A 16,975-nucleotide genomic window follows, 5' to 3' on the forward strand; every position below is an offset into this window, starting at 1 on the left:
CCACACCCCATGGCTTAGGACTGTTCCCCCCACGTGCCGCCTCCCCGGCACCTTGCCGCACGCCCACCCTGGCAAGCCTGAGCTGGGCCAGGGGGCCGGGCTCAGACCCGACTCAGGAAGCACCCCGCTACCTGTCTCCTCCTCCAACCCTTCCGAGTGAATAAAACAGAGAAAAGCAAGGCTCAGCGTGCGTGCAGCCCCCTGCGGGGGTGGGGGGCAGGTGCCCTGCAGGCTGGGAAGGCAACCACCTCGCTGCTCTCTGGGTGTCAGAACTAAAGGTTTATTAAATTGGAAAATATATTAATAGTTTAAAAATTAGGTGGAGTCGGGGTCGTCGGGAGGGGGCTTGGAGGCTGCGGTGGGAGGAGGCCGGGTCTGGCTTCGGCCGCTATGGACCACAATGTCGTCGTATTCCGTCTGGGGACAAAGGAAGCCAGGCAGGGGGCTCAGGCGGCTGCCCCTGGCCCGCTGCCCAAGTCGGCCCCCACACTAAGAGCTGCTGCCTTGGAGGCCGGGCACGGCTCCTGGTTCTCCAAATACCATTTTCAAGGCCATTGCTCCCACGCCCCAGCTCTCCCACCTGTGGCCTCGCTGCTGCTCCCTATTGCAACTCACGCTCTCTGCTCCACCCTGCCTCCGGCTTTTGACCGCAGTCCTTGGACCCCAGCACCCACTGCCATCCGCTGCCCAGGGTCTGTGGCCTGGGCTCTTCCCCACAGTCTGCGGGCGCCGATCCTGCTCCCTCACTCCCCACGCTGCCCCCTGCTGCGACCTGTGCTCCGAGGGGTTTTTTCCACCTCTGCCCGCCACCCCAGCCCGTCCTGTCCCTGTCCCAGGGTCAGCCCGAGGTCGTCTCACCGCCCCCCCACTCACGCCCTCGTCCGCGCTGTCGCTGTCACTGCTGCTGCTGCTGCAGGGACCAGGCTTGTCGTCCTCCGTCTCAGGCTCGGGGGCTCCATGTGCGCGGAGGAGGTGGGCCAGGACGGGGTTGGGCCGGAGCAGGGCGCTGCCCAGCGGGGTACGGCCACCGTACATGCGAGCGGCGGGGTCGGCGCCTGCCCTTAGTAGAAGCTCCAGCACGTCGGCTGCCTGGGCCTCCACGGCCAAGTGCAGGGGGCTCCGGCCACACGTGGGCTCCTGCGGGGCAGCAGGGAGAGGTCAGAGGGCCGCTCCCCCCCCCACGCCCCCGCCCCCACCCCGCCCCGCCCCTCCGGGCACCTCACCGGTTTGTTGAGGTCGGCCCCAGCGTCACGGAGCAGCCGCACCATCTCTGCGTCTCTGTGGATGACGGCCACGTGGAGTGGGGTGTGGCCTGGGGACAGAGCGGCTGCTGTCAGCCCATGGGCAGCATGCTGGGAGACAGCCGTGTGGCCTGACGGTCATCAGGCTCGGCGTCTGGCTCCCGAGTCCCTGGGCTAAGTCCGAGGAGCACCCAGATCCCAAATGCCTGCGGGACAGGCGGTCTGAGCGTGCTGCCGGTGCCGGTGGTGGGGGGCCTCTGAACAAGGCCTGGATGCTGGGGCCAGGAGGCCTGACTTCCACAGAGGACCTGGGTTCCAAGGAGCTTACGGACAGGCCGGGGTGGGAGGGCAGCCCCGGAACCCTGGGGCAGCTGGGGCTCTGCCAGGGCCACGGGCAGCCAGGGTGTCAAGGGGGCCTGCAGCTCTGGCTCAGAGGTGACAGTTCCGAGGCCCATGTGGTCTGGGGCCTCCGGGTGGGGGTCCTGGCTCACACAGGTACAATTTCAATCATCTGGGGCCTGAGGAAAGACCTTTGGTCGCTAACCCTGAGGCCTAAAGCTGAGCCCGGAGCCCTGCCCAGCGCCGGGACCTCACCGTCGTAGTTTTCGGCTTCCAGCTGCAGCTTCCAGTCCTCCTCGCGCCCCTCCTCTTCCTTCTCCAAGTCGGGTTCAGGGGTCGAGGCAACGGAGGTGTGGTTGACGGGGGATGTAGGCTCTGGGCTCCGGGCGAGGTAGAGGCTGGCGGCGTCCCCGGGGCGCTGGGGGCGAGGCTGGAGCAGCGCACACGCGCAGGCGTGCGCCCCCACGCGGCAGGCCAGGTGCAGCGCCGTGTGGCCCCCGCGCTCCGCCACGCACACCCCGGCGCCCGCCGCATACAGCTTCTCCACCGCGGACGCCTCCCCCAGGATGGCTGCCAGGTGCAAGGCCGTCTGGCCGAGGTCATTCTGCAGATCTAGGTACTCAGTGCCCGCTGAAAAGCCCAGGAGGAAATCCAAGAAGGGCTCGTGCTGATGAATCACGGCCAAGTGCAGCGCCCTGGGGACAAAGAGGGCGTCAGAGGGCAGAGACCAAGCACCCTCGCGTGCTCATCCGACAGGGGAGCACCTGCTGTGTGCGCGGCGCTGTGGCCAGGGCTGACTTGGTTTGGGGTTGAGGGGAGAGCGCGGGCACGGTGGTGCAGGGGGTTAAGCCAGGGCTTGGGACGCCTGCATTCCGCGTGACAGTGACGGTTTGAGTCCCAGCTACTTCGTACTTTTTTTTTTTAAAGATTTATTTATTTATTTGAAAGACAGAGTTACAGAGAGGAAGAGACAGAGAGATGCTCCATCTGCTGGTTTACTCCCCAGAGGGCCGAAAGGCCAGGGCTGGGCCAGGCAGAGGGCAGGAGCCTGGAACTCCGCCCAGGCCCATCACGTGGCTCCGTCCACTGGGCCACAGGCCGGCCCCTACTTCCTACTTTTGATACAGCTCCCTGCTACTGTGCAGGCGAGGCCGCGGGTGATAATCCTGGTAAGAGTTCCCGACTACCGGCCTTGGCCCGCCCCAGCGCTGGCTGTCTCGGGCATTTGGGGAGTGAATTAGCAGATGGAAGATCTCTCTGTCTCTCCCTGTCACTCTGCCTTTCAAATAGATAAACCTTAAAAAAAAAAAAAAAAGTTAACTACAAACACAGATGATGAAAGGAACTCAGGGGCCGGCGCTGTGGTGCAGCAGGTTAAAGCCCTGGCCTGAAGCACCGCCATCACATATGGGCGCCGGTTCTAGTCCCAGCTGCTCCTCTTCCGATCCAGCTCTCTGCTGTGACCTGGGAAAGCAGTAGAAGATGGCCCAAGTCCTTGGGCCCCTGCACCCATGTGGGAGACCCAGAAGAAACTCCTGGCTCCTGGCTTTGGATCGGCGCAGCTCCAGCCGTTGTGGTCATCTGGGGAGTGAACCAGGGGATGGAAGACCTCTCTGTCTGTCTCTACCTCTTTTTGTAACTCTGTCTTTCAAATAAATAAAATAAATCTTTTTTTTTTTTTTTTTGACAGGCAGAGTTAGACAGTGAGAGAGAGAGACAGAGAGAAAGGTCTTCCTTTACTGTTGGTTCACCCTCCAATGGTCACTGTGGCCGGCGCACTACGCTGATCCGAAGCCAGGAGCCAGGTGCTTCTCCTGGTCTCCCATGGGGTGCAGGGCCCAAGCACTTGGGCCATCCTCCACTGCACTCCCTGGCCACAGCAGAGAGCTGGCCTGGAAGAGGAGCAACCAGGACAAAATCTGGCGGCCCGACCAGGACTAGAACCCGGTGTGCCAGCGCCGCAGGCAGAGGATTAGCCTAGTGAGCTGCGGCACCAGCCTAAAATAAATCTTAAAAAAAAAGAAAGAAAGAAATGAACTCAAACTGAACTAGGGATCAAAATCGCAGCACCTGGGCCGGCGCCGCGGCTCACTAGGCTAATCCTCCGCCTTGTGGCGCCGGCACACCGGGTTCTAGTCCCGGTCGGGGCACCGATCCTGTCCCGGTTGCCCCTCTTCCAGGCCAGCTCTCTGCTGTGGCCAGGGAGGGCAGTGGAGGATGGCCCAAGTGCTTGGGCCCTGCACTCCATGGGAGACCAGGAGAAGCACCTGGCTCCTGCCATCGGATCAGCGCGGTGCGCCGGCCGCAGCGCGCTACCACGGCGGCCATTGGAGGGTGAACCAACGGCAAAGGAAGACCTTTCTCTCTGTCTCTCTCTCTCTCTCACTGTCCACTCTGCCTGTCAAAAAAAAAAAAGAAAAAAAAAAAGAAAAAAAGAAATCGCAGCACCTGAAACAACACATACCCTGGATGGGATCAACGACAGCTTACACACTGCAGAAGGAAAGGTTAATGAACTTGAAGACCCCATGACAGAAACGATTCAGAATGAAACACGGGGAGTGAAAGAAACCCCCTAACACGAAGAGGGCATCGGTGAGCTGCAGGCCAGGACGCCGGAACACGTGTAACCGAGAGCCCAAAAGGAAGGGGGCTGCAGACAAAACCTTCTGCAAAGCAACCATTTTCTACATTTGACAAAAACCATAACTCACAGGTTTTGAGAAGCTCAAGAACAAGAGACAAAACCAGGGCCGGCGGTGTGGCTCAGGGGACTCAGCCGCCACACGCAGTGCCGGTATCCCGTAGGGGCACCAGTCAGAGTCCCAGCCGCTTCTCTTCCCACCCAGCTCTCTGCTGTGGCCTGGGAAAGCAGCAGAAGGCGGCCCTAGTGCTTGGGCCCCTGCACCCACGCGGGAGACCAGATGGAGTGCCAGGCTCCTGGCCTCCGCCTATAGTGGTCATGTGGGGAGCGAACCAGCAGATCTCTCTCTCTCTCCCACTCTCTGTCTCTCACTCTCACTCTCCCCGTCTCTGTAACTGTACCTTTCAAATAAGTAAGTAAATCATTTTTTTTAGAAAAGAGCAGTCAGACAAAAAGACACTACAAATACAAAGGAACAAAAATAATTGTGGGGCATGAGCGCGGCCAGGCCAGGCCAGGCCTGGCCCGGGGGCTCCGCATGCGCAGCTGCTCCAGGGTGCCCCCGCCCGAGCTGCGCGGAACGAAGCCACGTGGAGCCAAGTAAGATGGCGCCCAGAGGAAGTAAGATGGGCGGAATCCAAAGTTGTTTACCACTAAAGCTAATTGGCTGCGCAACATCCGGGGAGGTAACAAAACTAGTAACAAGTGTATAGACATAGGGCTAGTCCTATAGAAATCCCCCCGTAAGGTGACTGTGTAAAGTGATTGGCTGGTCCTTAGCCCTGCCCCAATGACTCTGCAGTTTTGTGCTATAAAAGGTTCTGTTTCTCAGGAAGTAAATGAGTCCTTGCTAGACTTGGCTCCCCGCTGCGTCTGATTGTCTCCGGGACAGGGAGGCTGGGGAACGGGCGAGCGGTCGCACTTACCTTTCCTCGGACCCAGTCCATCCTTGTACGGGTGGACTAAGACCCAACATCTGGCGCCCAACGTGGGGCATGAACAGTTACTTTTCGGCCGAGGCTAAGCGGTCTCTCAGGGTAAGTGAAAACCTTAGTATGGTTTATGCAGTTTCGTCCCAAAAGGACCTGGCCTTAAAGGCCTTACGCTATATGTTAAAAAGTGTCTGGGTAGCTGTCATAACCTTGGCCCTTTGGGTTCAGACGGCCAATCTCTTTTCTTGGAACACTTGGTCATGGGTGGAAAAACTCACCTTTAAGAGGGAGAGACACTTTGATACCGCGCTTAAAGCATCCTTCCACCCAGACGCTATAACCCTAGCTTCAGAGGGTGAGAGGGAGAAAGAGGAAGTGCAGGACTTGGGAGAGCCTAAAGCCTCAGAGGAAGATGGCGGGGAGAGAAAATGGGCTAAGTTTGGTCAGAAAGGCAGAGAGCCTGTGGAGGCAGGAACTGTTGAGGTAAAAACGAAAGTAAAAATCGTCCCGTCTAGCCCATCCACCCTAGAAGGGCCGGGACCACCCTCATACCTCCCCGGGGCAGAGGCGGCCTCCCCCTATGTAGAGCCATGGAGGGAGTTTTGTGATCTGGGCACTTATGATTGCCCAGGAGGGGAAAGGAGAAATGAGGCGACCTTTGCGGAAGCTTATCCGGTGGACATAAAGCAGCATAGGGAAGTGAACTCTGGGCCAGGGAACCTGCTGCCTCAGGCCTACCCTGTTAATTTAGCTCCAGGTGGCAACAGAGCTCTGGAGTGGTATCTCTGGGAAGCGAAGGACTTAAAGGAGCTTCTCAAGGCAGTGGTGGAAGAAGGGCCAAATACCCCCTGGGCCCAAACCCTGCTACAAGATATAGCTTATCACCCATGTGTCCCCGAGGGCTGGTTGGATGTGGCCAAGACAGTCCTCCCGAGTTTCCAGTTCATAAAGTGGTGCGCCTTCTTTAAGGAGGAGTGCCGGGTGAGAGCCAAAGCCAAGGAAACAGCCCAGCCAGCTATCCCTATTACATATGCTATGCTGGCTGAGATGGGGGAAGGGTTCTCTACAGGGATCCAGCAAGCTGTGCTACCTGCTCCGTACTGTGAACAAGTGAGGCAGGCAGGACTTAATGCTTGGTACAAGCTGGATAAGGGGCCCACCGAATCTCCCATCGCGGGGGTGCGACAAAAGCCAGGAAAGTCACTGCCAAATTTTGTAGTTAGGGTCGAACACAGTCTCCGTTGTAAGTTGCTGGCTGGGGACCTTCGGGATCAGTTTGTTAAAATGCTTGTTTGGGAAGAAATGAATGCTAATCATCTGAAGGCCTGCGCTGGCCTGAGGGAGCCTCATAAATCCCCAGAGGCAGTTAAGGTGGAGCCTTCAGGTGTGGCGGCAACCCCTAAAAGCCCAACACTGCCTCAATGCACTGCGCCTCCAATTCCGCCCATGTGGCCACCCCTTTATGGTTATTCCCCTCCCTTGAATCGCCAGCCGCCATCTTGTAAACAGCGTGCCTACTCAACCCCACAGCCAGTCCTGCTAGGCCCCGACGTGCACAGTCTTCCCCGTAAATGGGGGACCATGGCTTTTCTCTGCACTCTCTTCCAGTCAGTGTAGCCTGTTGCACCCTTGCAGGCCACAGCCAGATACTCTAGGGAGACTAGTCCTTGGACTGCTTTTTTCCTCTCTATTTACAATTCAATGCTGTCCTCACTAGGAGGGGGAAGAAAAAAAAAATGCCTTTGGCTACCACTGGCCTTACCTAAAAGAACAAAAACCTCAATCCATTAACCTTTTCCAACCTAATGAGTCTTTATTTGCAGTTAATAAGACTTTTTCTCCAGCACTACGGAAGTCTCTCATTCCCTGCCGCTTTGTTTCAGATGTGTTTCCCTGTCCTAAGCAATGGGCTCCCATGCTGATGACCAGCTCTTTTCTGTGCTGCTGTAGTTAACTTGTCTAAGAGTTTGCACGTGTCTTGAAGGTTTCATGTTTTATTAAATTTGTCTGTCTTTAATGTTTGAGTGATTACCTAACTCTGATCAGATCTACCCCACAGCTTTGGTTAAAATACTCAGGTTATACGTACTGGTTTTTGGATGAGTAGTTTGACTCTCTAACAGTTTAAATTCTCAAATGGAGTCTAACAACTTTGGGACTTCCAGTAGGATCCCTGGAACTCTCAAAGGATGGGACTCTAAATTTGTTAAAGTAACAACTGTTTGAGCCTATTCAAATTATGCAGTGTATTAAAATATTGTAAATGATGTCAGACCTATGTTGTATTCATGTTTTTGCTTTCCAGCTAAGGTGGTCTTATAAGTTTTTATGCTTTAAACTTGTTTCCTTTACAGATCTGCTTTTGCAAAAACTATAGTGTCTCTTTTTAACAGTGTCTGCTTAATGGGTTACTCTGCCATTTCTAAAGTTAGGTCATGTAAGCTCTTTTTAGCTCTGTTAAGTAGTTCTAAGTCATGTAATCATTTTGTATACTAACTCTTATGTTCAAGGTGTTTATTTCTGGTTTATTCAATAACAAAAAACATAAAATTCATGTTCTGTCAAGGTAATGTATTGTGTAAATTGATGAAAAGCATTGCTAAATACCTTTATGATTAGATCTGCTCTAAAAGTGTTAAAATCATCCTGTCTAATAAAGGGTTATCATTTCAAAATGTTAAAAAATTCTATTCTAACCAGATACTCTAAGTTCTCTTGGCACCTTTAACAAACTTTCTAAAAATCAAAGTTCTAAATTCTCTAAACTTTTGGTATCTCCAAAAGGGCCCTTGGAGATGTCAAAAGATATATCTCTCATCTTACAGAGATAATAACCAATTGGGATGTTTAAAAGTGCTGCCAAGACGTAAAATGATTCAACACTCTACTAAAATTCCTCACAACCCACAGGAACAGGCTATGGTGGAAAAAAACCATCAATGCCTCAAAAAACAGTTATTAAAACAAAAAGGGGGAGCGGCTACCCCCCATCTACAGTTACATAAGGCCTTGTTCACCATCAATATTTTAAATTTTTCAAAAGGGTCAAGGGAGTCAAGGTTCCAAAAACATTGGGGACATTTAAGCCCTAAACCACAGATGCTCGTTAGATGGAGAGACCCTCTCACTCGACTCTGGAGAGGGCCTGACCCACTGATTCAGTTGGGAAGAGGATTTGGCTGCGTGTTCCCCATAGGGGAGTTAACTCCAATTTAAATACTGGCCAGAAATATCAGGCCTATGCCCGAGGCAAGTAACAACCCACCCAGGGAGCAGTTTGCCCCTGAGGGAGATCCCCTTGTCTTTCCTCTTCCAGAAATGGATGGAGATCCAGAGGCAGGTGATGATGCACTGTAATCCTGACAAGAAGTGCCCAGCCCAGTGACGGGGGATTCGATGACCCAAACGAGATCATCAAAACACTTCAGGAGGACCTGAAAAAGACGAAGAGAACGCCAAGAAAGCCTCTTTTGGACGAGCCTTAATGGATTCTTTCCCTACCTCTTCTCTCTTCTTGGACTGCTTCTTGCCCTGCTTTTAATCCTTGCTATTGGCCCATGCATAATGAATAGGCTTATACAGTTTATACAACAGCGCATAGAGGCAACAAGGGTAAGACAGGTTGAGGTTCATTACCAGAGGCTGCTAGCCACAGAGGGCTACGATCCCCTGAACTGGGGAAGCGCCCCCGGTGCTCTCCACATTGCCAATGACGGGTAAGATTCTGGATGGACCGGAACAACCTAAGACAGGCGGTGGAGAAAGCTCACCACGCCCCCATAATTACAAGTCACGCGACACCCCAAGACGGGTAAAGCACCCAGCGTCCTGCACCAACCTAAGACAGGGCTCATGGCCAAGCTGCCTGGGTTACCAATGACGGGTAAGGGCAAGGACGGCTGGGGGCAACCTAAGACAGGGATCGCGTGCTAAAACAAAAAGGGGGAATCTGTGGGGCATGAGCGCGGCCAGGCCAGGCCAGGCCTGGCCCGGGGGCTCCGCATGCGCAGCTGCTCCAGGGTGCCCCCGCCCGAGCTGCGCAGAACGAAGCCACGTGGAGCCAAGTAAGATGGCGCCCAGAGGAAGTAAGATGGGCGGAATCCAAAGTTGTTTACCACTAAAGCTAATTGGCTGCGCAACATCCGGGGAGGTAACAAAACTAGTAACAAGTGTATAGACATAGGGCTAGTCCTATAGAAATCCCCCCGTAAGGTGACTGTGTAAAGTGATTGGCTGGTCCTTAGCCCTGCCCCAATGACTCTGCAGTTTTGTGCTATAAAAGGTTCTGTTTCTCAGGAAGTAAATGAGTCCTTGCTAGACTTGGCTCCCCGCTGCGTCTGATTGTCTCCGGGACAGGGAGGCTGGGGAACGGGCGAGCGGTCGCACTTACCTTTCCTCGGACCCAGTCCATCCTTGTACGGGTGGACTAAGACCCAACAAATAATGACGACAGCAGATTTCACATAGGAAATAATACAAACAAAAACAATGGAACCACACCTTTTGCTGCGTGTTTACTGTTTGCTGTTTAGAATTTGCTAATGACATGGCATTTTTAAAAAAAGATTTATGAGCAAGGGCTTCCATCTGCTGGTTCACTCCCCAAATGGCTACAACAGCTGGGGCTGGGCCAGGTCAGAGCCAGGAGCTTCTTCTGGGTCTCCCATGTGGGTACAGGAGCCCGAGCACTTGAGCCACCCTCTGCTGCTTTCCCAGGCACATTAACAGGAAGCTGGATCAGAAGTGGAGCATCCGGGAATCAAACTGGTGCTCATATGGGATGTAGGCGCTGCAGGCAGTGGCTTAACCCACTACGCCACAGTGGGCTCTGCCGTGACATTTTTTGTTACAAAATAGAATACAATAGAAATACTAAATGCCAACTGCAGAAAACATTAGTTGAGCATTGTTGAGAATACATAGAGTCAAGTACCATTATCTATAGCAGTTATGTTCTCTGAACCACATTGAGCACTGAGCCACAGCTCCAAGGGAAATACAGGGATCATAAGTTCCTGCCACCCCCAACCACCTGACATGCCTTGGTTCAAATGTATTTCTGCTTAAAAAACACATTATTTGGGGCGGGTGTTGAGGTGTAGTAGGTAGAGCCGCTGCCTGCAGTGCCAGCATCCCATATGGGCGCCAGTTCAAGTCCTGGCTGCTGCACTTCTCATCCAGCTCTCTGCTATGGGCTGGGAAAGCAGTAGAAGATAGCCCAAGTCCTTAGGCCCCTGCACCCGTGTGGGAGAGCTGGAAGAAGCTCCTGGCTCCTGGCTTCGGATCGGTGCAGCTCCGGCTGTTGCGGCCAACTGGGGAGTGAACCAATGGATGGAAGACCTCTCTCTCTGCCTCTGCCTCTCTGTGTAAATCTGCCTTTCAAATAAATAAATAAATTTTTAAAATAATAATAGCCGGCGCCGTGGCTTAACAGGCTAATCCTCCGCCTTGCGGCGCTGGCACACCAGGTTCTAGTCCCGGTTGGGGCACCGGATTCTATCCCGGTTGCCCCTCTTCCAGGCCAGCTCTCTGCTATGGCCTGGGAAGGCAGTGGAGGATGGCCCAAGTCCTTGGGCCCTGCACCCGCTTGGGAGACCAGGGGAAGCACCTGGCTCCTGGCTTCGGATCAGTGAGATGTGCCGGCCGCAGCGGCCATTGGAGGGTGAACCAACGGCAAAAAGGAAGACCTTTCTTTCTGTCTCTCTCTCTCACTATCCACTCTGCCTGTCAAAAACAAAAACAAAAACAAAACAAAACAAAAAAAATCTCCCTTTCAGACCAAAGGGAAAGAAAAGTTTAAAAAAAATAATAATAATAATAATAAATAAAAGCCACATTATTTAATATATTGTTGATTCAGTCACATTGATCTTGTGGCCATCAGTTCTTCTAATTCAGCCCTGAACAAAATTTATCTCGTGAACATAATTTCTCCACAAGGGAACACTAGAAAGTGCTTCCGCTTATCCTTAGGAATATTTCAAATAGCAAAATCAAAACACACACAAAGACGGGGAAAACCCGACAGTAAATACATCACGCACACAGCGCTTGTTCAGCAAGAGGACCAAACAGCGGCAGCACACGGCCTTATTCACCCCGCTGGGGACGGGCCCACTGCGGCCTGGGCCGCCCTCTTCACCCCGCTGGGGACGGGCCCACTGCGGCCTAGATGGCCCTGTTCACCCCGGCTGGGGACGGGCCCACTGCGGCCTGGGCCGCCCTGTTCACCCCGGCTGGGGACGGGCCCACTGCGGCCTGGGCCGCCCTGTTCACCCCGGCTGGGGACGGGCCCACTGCGGCCTGGGCCGCCCTGTTCACCCCGGCTGGGGATGGGCCCACTGCGGCCTAGATGGCCCTGTTCACCCCGGCTGGGGATGGGCCCACTGCGGCCTAGATGGCCCTGTTCACCCCGCTCGGGACGGGCCCACTGCGGCCTAGATGGCCCTGTTCACCCCGCTGGGGACGGGCCCACTGCGGCCTAGATGGCCCTGTTCACCCCGGCTGGGGACGGGCCCACTGCGGCCTGGGCCGCCCTGTTCACCCCGGCTGGGGACGGGCCCACTGCGGCCTGGGCCGCCCTGTTCACCCTGGCTGGGGATGGGCCCACTGCGGCCTAGATGGCCCTGTTCACCCCGGCTGGGGACGGGCCCACTGTGGCCTAGATGGCCCTGTTCACCCCGGCTGGGGATGGGCCCACTGTGGCCTGGGCCGCCCTGTTCATCCCGGCTGGGGACGGGCCCACTGCGGCCTAGATGGCCCTGTTCACCCCGGCTGGGGACGGGCCCACTGCGGCCTAGATGGCCCTGTTCACCCCGGCTGGGGACGGGCCCACTGCGGCCTGGGACGCCCTGTTCACCCCGGCTGGGGATGGGCCCACTGCGGCCTAGATGGCCCTGTTCACCCCGGCTGGGGACGGGCCCACTGTGGCCTGGGCCGCCCTGTTCACCCCAGCGGGGGACGGGCCCACTGCAGCCTAGAGCCCTCCCCCCAGCAGAAATATCTTCCCAACACTGAAAACTGAGGGGCAGGCATTTGGCAAGGCCGTGAAGTCCCCACGTGGGATCCCCACTCCCACATCTGAGCCTGGTTCAAGTCCCAGCCCCTCCACCTGCACTCCAGCTTCCTGCTAAGTGCACCCCGAGAGGCCAGAGACAATGGCCCACGTACTTGGGTCCCAGGCACCTGTGTGAGTTCTGAGTTCTGAGCTCCAGACTTCAGCCTGGCCCAGCCCTGGTTACTGGGGACATTTGGGGAGTGAACCAGTCACTGGAAGATCGCTCTCTGCCTTTTGTATGAAATGAAAATAAAGTAAAACAAAATGTTTTGAAGATTCTTTTATCTGTTTGAAGGGCAGAGTTACAGAGCGAAGCAGAGACAGAGAGAGAGATCTCCCATCTTCTGTTCACTCCCCAAACGGCCACAACATCTGGGGCTGGGCCAAGCTAAGACCAGGAGCCCAGAACTCTATCCAGGCCTCCCATGTGGGTGGCAGTGGCCCAAGTACTCAGGCCATCTTCCAGTGCTTTCCCAGGTGTATTAGGAGGAAGCCGGGTCGGAAGTGGTGCAGCCCGGACTCGAACCAGCACCTGTACAGGAATCTGGCACTGCAGGTATCACTATGCCGGCCTGGATTACAAACAACAACAACAAAATACACCTTGTTTAGTGAAACGGAACAGTCTTTCAGATATGCCAAAGCTGAAGGAATTCATCGCCGGCAGACCCACACAATGGGAAATGTTACAGAGGGAAAGGATGCTGACCCAGCGGCTGAGACGCCAGCGGAGGCGCCTGCGTCCGGAGCTCTGGCTCCTGATTCCAGCTTCCTGCTAACACGCCTGGGAGGCCGCAGGGGCGGCGCAAGCACTTGGGGTCTGGCACCCACGCGGGAGACCCAGCTCCGACTCCAGCTGGGCATCTGGGGAGAGAGGGGATGCGAATCTCTGTCTCTCTGTCTGTCTCTCTGTCTCCCTGTCTGTCTCTCTGTCTCTGTCTGTTTCTCTCTCTCTCTATATATATATATATATATCTTTAAAATAAATAAAATGTTTCAAAGTATTTGTTTAAGCAAAAACAATAACAAAGCTCTCCTGGATTTCATAACTTGTATGTAAACTGTATGACAGCAATAATATTAAGGCCAGGAGGGGACAAATGAAATCTATTATTTGTTATATCACTCATTTTTTTTTTTTTTTTTTGACAGGCAGAGTGGACAGTGAGAGAGAGAGAGAGAGAGAGAAAGGTCTTCCTTTTGCCGTTGGTTCACACTCCAATGGCCGCCGCGGTAGCGCGCTGCGGCCGGCACACCGCGCTGTTCCGATGGCAGGAGCCAGGTGCTTCTCCTGGTCTCCCATGGGGTACAGAGCCCAAACACTTGGGCCATCCTCCACTGCACTCCCTGGCCACAGCAGAGAGCTGGCCTGGAAGAGGGGCAACCGGGACAGGATCGGTGCCCCGACCGGGACTAGAACCCCGTGTGCTGGCGCCGCAAGGCGGAGGATTAGCCTGTTGAGCCACGGCGCCGGCCTATCACTCTTTTTTTTAAAAAAAGATATTTTATTTGTTTTAAAGGCAGAGTTACAAAGGAGGCAGGGAGAGACAGAGAGATCTTCCATGGGTAGATTCACTCTCTAAATAGTTGCAAATGGCTGGGGCTGGGCCAAGCTGAAGCCAGAAACCTGGAACTTCTTCCAGGTCTCCCACATGGGTATAGGGGCCTAAGCACTTGGGCCATCTTCCACTGCCTTCCCAGGCCATAGCAGAGATCTGGATGGGAAGTGGAGCAGCTGGGACTTGAATTAGTGCCCATATGGGATGCTGGTGCTGCAGGTGGCAGCTTAACCCACTGTGCCACAATGCCAGCCCCCAGATATATCATTCTAAGGTTCTTTAACTCTATGTAAAGTGGCATGATATCACAAAGTTGTCAGTATGAACCCTAAGGCAGGAGTCAGCAAATGTTTTCTGTACAGGGCCAGAGCACTGCTTTAGGCTTTGTGGGTCACACGGTCTCCCTTCTACCCACTCAGCTCTGCTACTGCAAAGATAGCCATGGCCGATATGCAAATAAAAGAGCACTCCAATTTATTACTGGGGCCAAAAATATGAATTTCATAAAATTTCCACTTACCAAGCAGTATTATTCTGCTGATTCTTTTAAAAAATTTTTTAAATATAAAGATCATTCTTGCCGGCGCCGTGGCTTAACAGGCTAATCCTCCGCCTTGCGGCGCCGGCACACAGGGTTCTAGTCCTGGTTGGGGCGCCGGATTCTATCCCGGTTGCCCCTCTTCCAGGCCAGCTCTCTGCTATGGCCCGGGAAGGCAGTGGAGGATGGCCCAAGTCCTTGGGCCCTGCACCCGCATGGGAGACCAGGAGAAGCACCTGGCTCCTGGCTTCGGATCAGTGAGATGCGCCGGCCGCAGCGGCCATTGGAGGGTGAACCAACGGCAAAAAGGAAGACCTTTCTCTCTGTCTCTCTCTCTCACTATCCACTCTGCCTGTCAAAAAAAATAATAATAATAAATAATAAATAAAGACCATTCTTAACTCAAAACCAGGTGGCAGGCTCCATTGCCAACTGCTGTCTTTTTTTATTTTTTATTTATTTTTGACAGGCAGAGTGGACAGTAGAGAGAGACAGAGAGAAAGGTCTTCCTTTTGCTGTTGGTTCACCCTCCAATGGCCGCCGCGGTAGGCGCGCTGTGGCCGGCGCACCGCACTGATGCGAAGCCAGGAGCCAGGTGCTTATCCTGGTCTCCCATGGGGTGCAGGGCCCAAGCACTTGGGCCATCCTCCACTGCACTCCCGGGCCACAGCAGAGAGCTGGCCTGGAAGAGGGGCAACCGGGACAGGATCGGTGCCCCGACCGGGACTAGAACCCGGTGTGCCGGCGCCGCAAGGCGGAGGATTAGCCTGTTAAGCCACAGCGCCGGCCGCCAACTGCTGTCTTAAAGTGACCACTAAAATAACAAAACAGGGGCCAGTGCGGTGGTGCAGGGGGTTAAGCGGCCGCTGTGACGCCTGCATCCCACACCAGAGCCCCAGTTCTAGTCCTGGTCGTTCCGCTATTGATCCAGTTTCCTGCTAATACACCTGCAGAGGATGGCCCAAGTGCTTGGGCCTCTGCCACCCATGTGGGAGACCCAGAGGGAGTTGAAGGCTCCTGGCTTCGGCCTGACCCTGCCCCAGCCGTTGTGGCCATGTGGGGAATGAATCAGCAGTTGGAAGATTTCTCTCTCTCTGTCTGTCACTCTTTCAAAGAAAGGAGTATTTTAATATCAGGCAGAGTAGATTTCAGAGCAAGGAATACTGCCACAGATAGTGAAGGTAATATCATAACGCTAAGGAGATCAATGAATCGAGTAACAATATTTCATAACCCTAAATATCTGTGCCCTGATAACAGAACCTCAAACTAGATTAAGCAAAACCTGGCAGAATTAGAGAGAGAAACAGACAAACCCAGAGTTACAGCTGGAGGTCTCACACTTTCCCTTTCAACCACTGACAGACAAGTGAAAAATCATCACCAGGCCGGCGCCGCGGCTCACTAGGCTAATCCTCCACCTTGTGGTGCCGGCACACTGGGTTCTAGTCCCGGTCGGGGCACCGGATTCTGTCCCGGTTGCCCCTCTTCCAGGCCAGCTCTCTGCTGTGGCCCGGGAGTGCAGTGGAGGATGGCCCAAGTGCTTGGGCCCTGCACCCCATGGGAGACCAGGATAAGCCCCTGGCTCCTGCCATCGGATCAGCGTGGTGCGCCGGCCGCAGCGCGCCTACCGTGGCGGCCATTGGAGGGTGAACCAACGGCAAAGGAAGACCTTTCTCTCTGTCTCTCTCTCACTGTCCACTCTGCCTGTCAAAAAAAAAAAAAAATCATCACCAAGGACAAAGTAGCCCGGAACACTGTGGGCCAACACAACCCCGTCTCCTCCGCCTCGCCCCCGGCCCCCACACCAGACCAAAGCTTCCGTTTCCTTCACTGTCCATGGCTCAGACAGATCTTCACGGGGAAGATCAGAGCCCAGGAGACAGGCTCTTGGAGGCGGGGGCCGAGGGTCCCCTGAAGCAATCAAAGTCCGCAGCTCAGATCAGAGAAGCTATGGGGGTGGGGAGCCACAGCCTGAGCCCCAACCCTACTAAGGACTGGGGTCAGAAGGTCAAATCGGGTTTTGGGATCAGTGGGTTAGGAGGATGTAGGTTCGGGGGGCATGAAAATCAAGGTTCAGGGAAAGTAGGTCGGCAGTGATCGAATCGGGCTCGGAAACTGGGTTTTGTTACAAATTAGGATGGGGGGGGGGGGTGTGAAGTCAGGAAGTCCCGCAACGGAAGTCAGACTCAGGAGTGACAGGTTGGGAAACCACAGACACCAGAAACGAATGGAGAATCAGACCTCGGGTCCGAGGGCTTCGTTTAACAGCCAAAGGTTCACTCACGTGTCGCCATCCTCAGTGACGTAGCCGAAGACGAGCGGAGCCCACGACAGCCCTGGGCCCAGCTCTGCGCCCAGCCCCGGGCCTCCTGGGGCTGCCGCGTCCGGCCCCAGAGAGCCCAGGCCGCTGTCGCACCATTCATCCGCGTCCGCACCTTTTCCCAAGCACGCAACCCCAGCCATGGCCCCCAGCCACCTCAGGGCCCCCCGCGGCTCCCCGCCTGCCGCTGGGCTCTGCCCCGAGCTCCGGCACTTCCGCCCTGCGGGAAATTCCCCAACACGCCCCCTGGTAAATCCAATTAGAGTGGGCGAAATCGGCCCGGCCCCGCCCCCATGGTGCAGGGTGGCCAATCAGAGCACTGGGATGCACGACGGCTCTCGG

General features: G+C 55.0%; 1 protein-coding gene across 1 annotated transcript; it reads right to left on the minus strand.

The window, feature by feature from the left end:
- Positions 1-258: 258 nt before the first annotated feature.
- NFKBIB (NFKB inhibitor beta) lies at positions 259-16,837 on the minus strand. Its single transcript, XM_062176350.1, has 5 exons — positions 16,598-16,837; positions 1,836-2,275; positions 1,224-1,312; positions 874-1,137; positions 259-417 (listed from the first exon to the last, which is right to left on the minus strand). The coding sequence occupies exons 1-5, from the start codon at positions 16,774-16,776 to the stop codon at positions 316-318; spliced, it is 1,074 nt and encodes a 357-aa protein (XP_062032334.1). The 5' UTR covers positions 16,777-16,837; the 3' UTR covers positions 259-315.
- Positions 16,838-16,975: the final 138 nt, after the last annotated feature.

Source organism: Lepus europaeus, chromosome 19 (assembly GCF_033115175.1).
Source record: "Lepus europaeus isolate LE1 chromosome 19, mLepTim1.pri, whole genome shotgun sequence".
NCBI classification, from domain to species: Eukaryota; Metazoa; Chordata; class Mammalia; order Lagomorpha; family Leporidae; genus Lepus; species Lepus europaeus.